At 39.9% G+C, this 12261-nt stretch overlaps 1 protein-coding gene across 3 annotated transcripts in view; it reads right to left on the reverse strand.

The window, feature by feature from the left end:
• The window catches only part of CFDP1 (craniofacial development protein 1), a 127542-nt gene that overhangs the window by 92118 nt on the left and 23163 nt on the right, over positions 1–12261 (reverse strand). For all 3 annotated transcript variants that reach the window (XR_011538543.1, XM_008523418.2, XM_070613903.1), the window contains exon 5: positions 6576–6695. Coding sequence is in view for 2 of the 3 variants with exons in the window: in XM_008523418.2 (XP_008521640.1) it covers positions 6576–6695 (120 nt within the window). In the remaining variant the exon portion in view is untranslated. The remainder of the gene's footprint in view (positions 1–6575; positions 6696–12261) is intronic.

Here is a 12261-nt window from a genome sequence, read left to right on the forward strand (position 1 = left end):
ATATTATTCAGCTATAATGAATGAAGTACAGACACATGGATGAAACTTGAAAACATAATACTAAGTAAAAGAAGCCAGACACAAAAGTACAAATATTGTATGATTCCATTTACACGAAATGTCCAAATAGGCAAATCTAGACACAGACGATAGATTAGTGGTTGCCTGGAGGTGGGGGAGAGAGGTGGGGATAGAGATGGAGAGCGATTGCATTTCTTTTTGGGGTGATAGAAATTATTGTGATTGCATAGTTTTACGAATGCACAAGTCTGTGAATATGGTAAGAAACTTTACACTGTATAATTTAAATTGTTGAATAAATAATAGCTCAATAAAGCTATTTTTTGAAAAGAGAAAAAAAGCATATCCAATTTTAAATTATTAAAAATTGACAAATACCATTTGTTCTCTTAAAGACTAGAGTCCAAAAACTATCACAGGCCATGTCTGCTGGAATATCTGTTTCCTTCTAATTATCTTGATTATTATAATAATTACCAATAAGCCCTTACTCGTGATATTTACTCTTTTGAAACAAGCTGATTTTCCTCTTCCTGGAATGGCCATTCTCTAGGCATTAAGTAACCTCACCAAGTCTATCTATTCAGCAGGCACACAGGTACACGCCAACTGATGAGTATTTCATGACAGCGTCAAACCAGGAGGTGAAGTCAGATCTCTGAGGTAGCTTGTCTTTTTTTTGTTGTACATATTTTGATGTACATATATTTGCTGTGAATAATTTGCGGGTCCTTTCTTCTTTGTTAGTAAAAATACTTGAAATATAATTAGATCTAGCTTTGAAATGCTCCCCTCTAAATTAAAGCAACTCCTTTAAAAGTAAAAGGGGAGCTGGCCCCATGGCCAAGCGATTAAGTGCACATGCTCTGCTTCGGTGGCCCAGGGTTTCACTGGTTCAGATCCTGGGCGAGGACATGGCACCACTCATCAGGCCACGGTGAGACACTGTCCCACATGCCACAACTAAAAGGACCCACAACTAAAATATACAACTATGTACTGGAGGGCTTTGGGGAGAAAAAGGAAAAATAAAATCTTAAAATCAACGTAGGTTAGAGGTCTGACTGATCATCATAACAAGAGATTCTGATAAAAAATTAGAAACATTACCACCTAATATTGCAGCTATATCTGATTTTTGTTAGAGTGAAATGCTCAATACCCTCTATCAAAAGACTCAAGACTGAAAAATTTAAAAACTTAAAAGAGCCAACGAAGTTAACTCTTGCCTGAGGAGACTGGGAGCGATAAGATTAACTGCTCAGACAGGAAGACTCTGTTGCACAAATTCAAGGTTCCCAGGGACTGACTAGTCAAATGTGCCCAACACTGACAAATCACAAAAGCAGTCAGGCACTGCGGCCTTTCTGCATCTTTAGTCTGGGCCTTCTGTCGTCAGTATGGCACTGTGAGGAATTCTGTCTCTTCTCTCCTTGGGGCAAACACTGCTAAACTGACACCACCCATGATGTTGTTTGAGACTCAAGGCCCCCTCTTATTTTTTTTGCTAAATAGATCGAGAAGACAAGACAACTATGTGGGAAAGTGATGTTTTTCATGCTTATGCTTTATTGCTTTAGGTCATTCCCAATCTATCAAGAGGCAACTTAAACAGTAAGCACTTAATGAGACAAAGTAATGCCTGCAGCTAGGACTAGAAACTTTAATGAGACTAGCAGCCCGCTAGTAGCCCAGTGCTGGAATAAGGTAAGCAGCAAATGTGGGGTTGAAGGCTGACCAGCCAAATACCCACAAGCGCTGCAGGAGCTGGATGCTGGCGGCCACGGCAGTGGTAGTGAGGATTGGGGGCCAGGAGGGGGAGAAGAGGATCAAGAGCTCAGAGTAACAGAACTACAGTAATTCAGACACACTAGGCTGAGCATCACGCTTTCTACTACCAAATGTAGACAGTGGAGAGGGCTTCTTGTCATCTCCGATTCCTGCCTCTAATTAAAATTCGGTGTTTGGTTTACTCCATTCCCAAAGCATAAACTTTGGCTTTTTATAGCCTAAGCAGTGTGCTATTTTAAACATGTGGAGGAAATGCATTTTCAGTTACAAACATTTGCTCCTGTGAATCTGTTCTTATTTGCTAGCAAAGGATGTGGGACAGGATGTTTCACTCTCCTGCTCTGGTTTTCCTGTATTGCTTAAATCTGTTTAGAGAAAAGAAAAATAAACAAATAAAGTGTTTCTGCTGGACAATTTCTATAAACTGAAGCAACTCCAAAAGTGAAAATTAAAAAAGTATGTGGAAAAAATATTTTAAAAATTTTCTTTTAATAAATTGGATTATTCCAATAGAGTCTTCCCCTGAAAAGACTTTCCATACCAGGCATGTGCAGCCTGCAGCAGATAGATACTAATGTTCGCACTGATAAAATGTGCCCACTTACACACCCTGGATCAGGTGAACTCCTCTTGACTCCATCTTTTCTCAAGCACGATCACAACTCTAGATGCTTTTTCAGATGCATTTCAGAAAAACAATCTTGCTAACCTTGAAGGTTATCTTCTGGATTTATTCAGAAATTCAAGGTACACTATCAGAATTACATGTCCCCATTTTCACATACAACTCTGAGGACTTTTTCACTCAAGCAGACATATCCTTGTAATCTATTATGTTCTGTATAGCTTTCAAAGAGATTGATTTTGACCAAATTTCACTTTACCTCTTTATAACGGAGTCACTAGTTCATTAATCTACTGAAAGATATTTTACTGGTTGGTCCCTCTAGATTCCCTCTACGTCGTTCTCCACACTGCTCTCTGCCTCAGATGCTGTCTTGTATGGACAAAGGACTCTTCTTGATCAAAGCTCAGTCAGGCTCCTTTGAGCCCTGTTCTCAACCAGGCCTCAATCATGACCCTCTGTCCTTGCTGGGCTCAGACAGCCCAGTTTTAGCAAGAATCCTGCGAAGTCTGTAAAGAGAATGCCCCACTCTTGATACCTGATCAAGTTCCTCATCTCTCACCTTTGATGTATGGTCCTTGGCCTGCCTTCAGCAAGAACTCTGTTATGTCGGTTTAGCAAGATCTCCCTACCCTTAGTAAGGTTCCATCCACTGCCTCCATCCCCCTCACTCTGCTGCCTGGCTATAAATCCCCAGATGTCTCTGCTGTATTCAGAGTTGAGCCCGATCTTTCTCCCCTTTTGTGATAGTCTTAACACCTGTTGCAATAATCTTGAATAAGTCTTCCTTACCATTTTACCAAGTGTCAGAATAATTTTTTCTTTCACAAGCTCAGCGGGCCAATGAAGTCCCCTAACAAGAGATGGGAAGGAGGGACAAATGGGAGATCTGGATATTTATTCTTCTGGCTTCTCCCTGGATAGTCCACCGCTCAAGGGAAGGTCTCAGCACCTGTCAGGAGGCCCTCTCTGTCTTCACTGCAATAAACTGCTCCCCCTCTTGCCCCTTCAGGTCTAGGGGTAGTAATGGAGCCTCATTATTACTAGCCCAGGGGACAGCACACTATTCCCATCCCTGTGGTTTTCATCACTTTGTGAGTTATTAAATTCTCCTCAAAGTATCCAAATTTGATGATGCCATCTGTTTCCTGCTGGGTCTCCCTAATTCACATATCATCTCAGCAGATGTCTTATCCTAGAAAGAAAGGAAGGCATGGATAGAGAATGCAGTGAGATTTCCATGAGTGATTTAAGCTGACCTTGCTAAGCTACCACTTCTCCCCTCTCTAGTTACCTTCATAATTATAGAAACAGAGCATTTTCTGAAACACAGTTTCCAAGTATAATCTCTAAGCATCAATAGGGATTATTTTAAGAAACACTAAGGAGGCCAGAAGTAAAAATTGTGCTAGTTCAAACAAACTATGCTAGTAACCTAAGGTAGAAGAACCTTTGCCTCTATTTCTATCTGCTACTTAATCCGGAGGCAACTTTTAATAAACACAAGAGACACTGTTTAATAATACCAGATACAAGCCTGGTAACCCAAGTAAAAGCCTGCAAAAGGCTAATTCTATATGTAATTTAGAGCAGTATTTGTCAAAGTCAGGTTGTAATAGATTGTGAGATCAATTCAGTGGGTCCTAACTTTTTCTGAATGACACATACTCCACATAATTTTGTAAAACAGGAAATCAGAGTTCATTATATGTAGTAAAGAGAAATATTATTTCACCAAATTTTTATTTCACTTTTTTACATACCTTTATTTATGGATGTACTAGGGCATACTGTAAAATGTATTCCTTACTAAGGTGAGTGGCAATCAATAAAGTGCGAAAGCTACTGGTTTCAAGAGAATCCCTCTCATACAATATAATTATCTGAAGGCTAAAAACAGCTTCAGCCTCACATTTTTTTTAAATCTCAACCCTCACTAAAAGATAGAGCTTATTCTTCCACCCACTAAAAGCACATCAATAACAGAAATAAAAATTTTATGAAGCAGTATTTACTCTTACTATGTGATATACTATGATATTTGTCATTCTATTTCATTTTTTTTAAAATGACCATTGCAAACCACAGCTTGAAAAGTACTGGTCTAGAGTATTAACAGGGCCAGGTCTGGAGCACTCCGTTCACATTACCTGTCTCCTCCCATAGCTGCCTTCCTTGGTGTTTACATCATTTCCACTGTGGGAGCAAGCACTCAAATCCTTTTCCTTCTTAGGTTTCCGTGTAACTACTACATGACCTCTGCCACCCACTCACTCCAGTGGGAGAGAAATACTTGGAGTAAGAAACAGATAACGAGTATGAAGCAGATGTGGACACAGCCCCAGGCTCATGTCCTTGTGTTCACCACTATGGCACACCTGAGAGCAGCAGCTCACAGCCTGAAGTCTGAGGGCACATGGAAGCAGCTGAGCCGCTAACTGATGGAAGTTAAAGGATAAACATCCCAGCCTCCTCCCAGTCTTCACCATCTCCCTGAGTTGCCAGGGGGGCTGATTACCAGCCACCACCAGCAGTCACCTACTGGGGAACACACCTTGCACTGGCTTCCTTTTCACCCCTTTTCATCTCCCTACTGGGGCTTTCCGGAATCACCTCCCACATACACGACTTGCACTCACACTTGTGTCTCAGGGTCTGCTTCAGGGTAAACACAAGTAGTGAGCATACCAGTGTGCCATAGCATTGTCGGAGCCAGGGCAGCAAAGATGAGAAAAGCTTGTCCTAGAAAAGCTCATAATCCGATAGGAAAATCAATGATTTTTTTTTTTTAATGTAAAAAACAAAACAAAACTCTACCCTTCAGAGAAATGACATAGGCATGATTGGGGAGGGAAGGAAGAAGTGACAAACTGACAGAAGGGTCAGAGAAGCCCCTATAGGTGACTTGTTCTACCCCAAACATCTCAAGGACTCAGAGCTGCCCAGAGGAGTCAGCAGGTGATCAGTTCCACATATGAGGTGTGGTCCATGTTCACTTCCCTGCAGGCTAGCGCCCTGGCTCCTCATATTTACTGTGATGCTTTGCTGCTGCTGCTTCTTTTTTTTTTGGTGAGGAAGACGGGCCCTGAGCTAACATCTGTTGACAATCTTCCTCTTTTTGCTTGAGGAAGACTGTCGCTGAGCTAACATCTGTGCCAATCTTCCTCTATTTTGTATGTGGGATGTGGCCACAGCATGGCTTGGTGAGTGGTGTGTAGGTCTGCACCTGAGACCCAAACCCACGAACCCTGGGCTGCCAGAGCAGAGTGCACAAACTTAATCACTACACCACCGGGCCAGCCCCTGATGCTTTATTTCCTATATATAGGTTAAGAAGAAAGAAATTTTTATTTCCTCCAAAGAGAAAGAATTCTAGTCTTCAAGTAATATGGAAAATACAAAGGGAGAAAAACTATTAAGTTCCCGATAATGTATTAATAGAATTATTTATAAATCAGCTTTAACCTTTTATGTTTCTTTGAGGTCCCTGGGGGTTGGGAGTAAATACTCAACCCAAATCTTCATTACAAGTTTGTTTTTAATTATTTATTTTTTATTTTTATTTATTTATTAAAAAAAAAATTTTTTTTTTTTGAGGAAGATTAGCCCTGAGCTAATGTCTGCCACCAATCTTCCTCTTTTTGCTGAGGAAGACTAGCCCTGAGCTAACATCTGTGCCCATCTTCCTCTACTTTATATATGGGATGCCTGCCACAGCCTGGCTCAACAAATAGTGTGTAGGTCCACACCCGAGATCTGAACCAGGAAACCCCAAGCCACCAAAGCAGAATGTGCGAACTTAACCACCATGCCACTGGGCCAGCCCCTCATTAGAAGTTTTGATGAATTGCTGATATTTTCATTCAAAAATTATTTTTTAAATGTAAAGCCTACTACATGGTCTGTAGTCAACAATGTAAATCAGGATGTTTTTCAGGCTGGAATCAAACAGGAAACTTATGGCTAATTTTCCTTTGCAGCTTCCATTTTGGCATGTAATTAAACAAAGACAGAGCAGCAGCAAACTTCCTTTTCTCAGGAAAAGAATCATGACAGCTACAGTTAAAGCAGGTCCTTATACTGAAAATAGCTTCTCCAGTGTGCCAGGTACACCTGGGCCTGAGACTAGAATACTCACCCTGACCCAGCAGGGAGTGATGGCAGAGCTGAAGGGACATTAGTCTGTGGTTTGTCTTTCTCATTTTGCTTGAAGAAGGATTTGGCTTCTTTAGATGTAGCATCCACTTCCTTAGTCACCCTGTGCCAAGGAAGGAGACATCAAGTTTACAAGAGGAATAAAAAGAGACAAACAAAATCTAAGAAAAAGGAATAAATGACAGAAGGAAAATCCCCACGGGACTTTCAATAAGTTCTGGCTACTGAGATTTATGGTTAAAGCTTACTACAACAGTTCTAGATAAAGACATTTTCCCTCACTAAATGAAACGACAATGTACGTAAATCTGACCTCTGTAAAATCTCCTCCATTACTTCTGTCAATATGAAACACACCCCGGTAGTCACTACCGAACCACAGCCCACATGAGTTACCGATGTGAAGGCTGAAGAAGGCTCTCCCCCTGTGCTGCACATGGAGATTCGGACTCACACTCAAAGGCCAGTAAAAGCTGGAATGAGGAGATGGAATATTTGGGAGAAGAACACTGGTATTATTTCAAGGAGAAAAGCAACAGTATAAACAAATGAAAAGACTCTGCAGAAGGCTCCTTTTCTAAACCTAAAACAATCCAAAGATGAAACAAAATCTCTTGAAATGGGCTAAATAGGTACTATTAATTTGGGAGTGGAAGAAAGCTAGATGATTGAGAATCCTTTCCAATTTCAGCTCTGGAAAAATTGCCCTCAATAAAACTGAGTCCTAAAGGATCATATAAAGATATTAATGGTGCCTGAAATTTCAGATAAAGAGATGAGAAATACCTAATACCTGCCTAAGCTTATCAAGTCAACAAAGACATCTCAGGAATTTTGTTTAAATTCCAATCTATCTGTGGGAGGGTCCAAGAGTACGGTCATTGTATTATGAGTGTTCAACCAGGTCATCCAGAATAAGACTGAACAAGAATGACAGGTGAATCCCATAAATTCTAGCTTTGCAGGAATATCAATCTCTCTCTCTTTTCTTCTTCCTTCTAGGCTTCTTGGGACCAGAACCAAATTTTCTTATTAAGAGCCACCTCACTCCTGCACTCAGTACTGTGTCACTCACACAAGTGGCACAGAATAAGAGTTTGAGAGTTTTGTATGAAGAATCTTCACTGAGAAAGACTGCCAAATTATTTTGAAGGCGACAGGTTTAAACCTGAATAACAGGTTTATTTTTAAAAAACCTGTTACTTTCCTGCTCAAGTTCTTGTGATGGCTCAGTATTACTCAGAGGATCAAATATAAATGGCTGAACCTCGCGTTCAAGACCCTCCAAAATCTGGTCCTACTCTCTATGAGGCTTAATTTGTGAGTCCCTCTACTGTCCCAAATGAACCTCTTAGTAATAAGCGTCAAGAGTCAAAAATAAGAGGGAGAATTTATACGATAGATTAGACCACAATTCAGCAAATATTCACTCCTTCCCTACTGATGAAGATACTTCCCCACCTCACTGATGTTGAGCTTGGATACATGACTTGGTTCAATGGTCAATGAGATGTTAGCTGATCTGACAGGAACAGAAGCATTAAATGTGTTTGTGCTGTTTCACTTGCCCCTTGAGTTCCTCCCTTTAGCCATAAGAATATGCCTCAAGTAGGTGCTGGCCAAAGATGGCTGAAAAAGACATGCTGCAGACCTGAACTCAATTAGCAGCTTGGAGTCAAGCTCAGGCCAGCTGAACCCCAGACATCCAGAAACATATGAGCAATAAACAAATGTTTACTGGTGTATACCACAGAGTTTTGGGATGGTTTCTTACACAGCATTTCTGTAGCAACAGCTGACACATTTACATTTCATCAGTGAGAAAACTGAAATCTAAGGGGTTGGAAGTTACTTTTTCAAGACTGCCCAGAGATTAAGCAGCAATACTAGAGAGAATCCAGTAGTAGGCTCTATTTCCCAAAGATGGTTGCCACAAATTTCCCATCCCACATGCTCCTCCAGAACCTGACACTACCCCAATGAGAGAGGGAGTGTATGTCACCACTCCCTGAAACTGGGTAGGCTTTGTGGCTGCCCTGACTTATGGAGTTGAGTGAAAGTGGCACTACGCGACTTCTGAGGCTAGTTGATAAAAGGTGATACAGCTTCCACGTGGATCTCTCCCTTGAGAATGTGTCTCTGAAATCCCAAGTTACCACATAAGAGGTCTGGATACTCTGAAGCCACAATGCTGGAGAGAACATATAGGAAGATCACATAGGGAGAGATGCCTGAGAAACCTATTCCAGCTCCCAAGTGTCTGAGTCTTCCTAGCTCAGGCACCAGACACAAAAGTAAGGAAACCTGCAAGATGATTTACGCAAGAAACCTTCCTAGCACAGACCCAGTCACTAACCACAACTGCACGAGAGACCCTGAGCAAGAACTGCCTAGCTGAACCCAGTCATACCCAGAACCTTACAATGAGAAATTACAATAAAACAATTGTTTTAAGCCACTAAACTTTGGCGTAATTCCTTACACCGCTCTATGGACAACCAAAATAAACCAACATTCAAACCTAAGGCTTAATGCAGAGTCCCAGAGTACTGGACTAGAACGAGCTGCTGTACATCTCCTTCCCCTGGGTAGAATCTGGGGCAGACCTAAGACGGCTCATGAAGAACAAGTGGAAACTTCCACTTAGAAAGGGTGGTCTGAATACATGCTTTATTCTTCACTCCCTATCAAAACCCTACTAAAGACTGGTAAATAAATTTACAAAGGCAAAATTACACAAAGATAATAAGAAGAGGTATGTCAGACAGAAAACGGATGTCAATCACATATTCTGCAGGTAGAAAGCAAATAGACAAGTAGTAGTTGGCTTAGGTTTTGGTTTCCTCTGATCTCCTAATCCTGTAGCCATATGGAATGGCCAACAATAAGCAAGCCAATCTATAACAGCATTCTACAAAGGCTCAGGAGATTGAGATACCAGGAACCTTTGAAAGTGGAGGAGAGGGGTTAAGACCAAAACCACTTGAAAGTTTGCCTCAGGAGCAATTAGCTTCCAGATCCCCTTCTCCACCTCGTACCAGAGGCTACTGTCTACCACCCAACTCAGCAGAACCCATCACTCTTTGGAGAAATGAAAACCACAGAAGTTCCAGACTCAAAGGGCAAGACTGAAGTCTCATTCTGAAAACAAGGGAATTAAATGAAAATCTATTTATTCCTTCTTCCTTTGCTACAGCAACCTTGGATTTGGATGGCTGAGTTATAAGACAGAGAACTAGCCAACCTGCATTGGACTTTGCACCAGTAAAAATAAATGTGTGCTCTGTTATGCTACTGAAATTCTGGATTTATTTGTCACTCCAGCATAGCGTAGCCTAGCCTTACATCGATTTAACTAACAGGAATTTTAGAGGGGGAAATATGGGAGAGGTCATCAACAAAAAAGAAAATTTCCTAAAAGGATGGGTTTCCACAAAATGAATGTTACACAGAACATCTGACATAGCAAATTTAAAAAGATCCACATCAAGGCACATCATTGTGAAATTTTAGAATGGTTTAGGTTGGTGATAAGAGAAGATGAAGATCAAGTGGCCCAAGTTATAGGGAAAGTAAAAGAAGCCTTTATGCAAAGGACATTTGGTCTTGTTTTTTACTTGTTTTCCCATAGGATTAACAAAACTTTTATAGCAGCCACTTAAGACAATTTGGTGAAAATTTTCTGAAAAGCAACCTAGATCCAGGCACTGTGTTAGATGTGGGACATATAAAAAGATATGACATGGTCTCACACCTTAAGGGGCTCACAGTCTATTGGGACAGCCAAGCACTGAAAACAAGTCATGATAATACATGATATATAGTACATGCCATAAAGGAAGCATGGCAAAGGTATAACTTGTGGGAGTATCTCTGTTAATTTCTGTGCCAAAGTCCTATTCATATTCACCAGGAACCAACTTCTAGAAACTCGTACATTTCTCTCAGGGACTTTGGTAATCAACACAAAGTAACATTAGCAGAAGATTACTCTTCGTTGATCACATACCTAGAAAAACTCCACTTTTACCAAGTGATAAGAAGAGATCCAGTGATCAAAATATCTTCAAATAGGAGAACAGTTAAATCACATACCACTTCTAATATATGAGAGGGAACTCTGAGAGGAAAAGGCCCTCTACTCGCAATAGTTAATTCAAATGTTATCAGCAGAAATTCCATTTTAACTTCATTTTCACTTGCTCAAAACTTCCTGAAAAGTCCTTATTTAGACAGAAACTTTCCATGACTGGCCTTTTCCAAAAGGTGAATCATCTAGGAAAGCCTGAACTAACTGGCTCAGCTGGTTATGCGAGAGGGAAGAATAAAAAATACTATTTTTCCTCATTCCCCAAGGTTAATAAGCTACACATTTTTCAAGTGGGGAAAAAAAACAAAACAAAAAGTTAAAACTCAAACTTAACAATTAAAACATAATTAGAAAAAACTAAAAGACTAACTTTGTGCTAACACTACCTTATGCTTACACTTACAAATTCTTCCCAGCCATCACTAGCTCTTTCTCACATTTCTTAAGGTTGTTGTAATGCTCTTCACTTGATACACAGACAAAAAGAAAAAGGAGAATGATGACATCAAGAGATTACAAGATATGCTCAATTCCATACACCAAGTTTGCATCTGGTTGTCAATTAAAAGTTAGGCCTCCTAAGTTCCTACATCAGGGTGGCTTATAAAACCTAAATTTAAGTATAAATAATTTAAGTTGAAAAAAAATCCTGCCAACATGCCAACTATTAACGGGGTTACTGTCTCCTTTAGGATGGAGTTACAGAGAACTTTTGCTTGTCATGTTATATATCTCTAAAATGTATGTTTTTTAAAGCAATGAGTATATACTACTTTTGAATATGTGTGTGAAAGAGTTATATTATGGAAAAATAAAGTGCTACCCTTCTGATGTTTCTTTGTTTTGCTTTTGATAGAGACACGTTGCTGCCCTCTTCTGACAAATGATAGAAATAGCAGGCCCCCTCCCCCATATAGTATCTAAAATTACCATCCACTTGCTTTAAAAAATGAAAGAGGAAATTTGTGTCAGACAACTATGTTTATAAATATCAATAAGTCCAGAAAACTTAATTTTATCAGTAAATTTAATGATTTCCCATAGCAACAGTTATTCACCAGCTTTTCTTACTCTCTCTGTAGGGCCAGTGGTAAAGTTACCATAAATCTTTCTTAGATATCCTATGACACAAAGAAAATAATGCAAGCCAACAAAGATTTCTAAAAATTTTAAAACCTATATTCCTAATGGTGTATTAAACACTTTCTGTATCATTTTTGTAGGAATTTCAAACCAGTAAAGATGTACTGTCAGTGTTCTGTTACCCTCTATCAGACAACTCAAGAGTTTCCAGTGTGATTTCCGGCAGCAAAATACATTACTAACTCACATCATCGAGAATTATTTAATGGATCCCCCAAATGACTGATTATCAAGGCAAAGGGTGTCTTTACAATGGAGAATTCTGACAGATACTGCCTTAAGTGGTCTAACTTACCACCAATACTGAGTGTTACTGACGTGATGCACTGAGGAGGCCAAAACATCATCAGTGTAGTATTTTTGTCTAAAGTGATTAATCTGAAGGTAATCAAGAGGAAACAATTCAACAATCCAAACTGATGACCATTCTGCAATA

This window comes from Equus przewalskii, chromosome 3 (assembly GCF_037783145.1).
Source record: "Equus przewalskii isolate Varuska chromosome 3, EquPr2, whole genome shotgun sequence".
Lineage (NCBI taxonomy): Eukaryota > Metazoa > Chordata > Mammalia > Perissodactyla > Equidae > Equus > Equus przewalskii.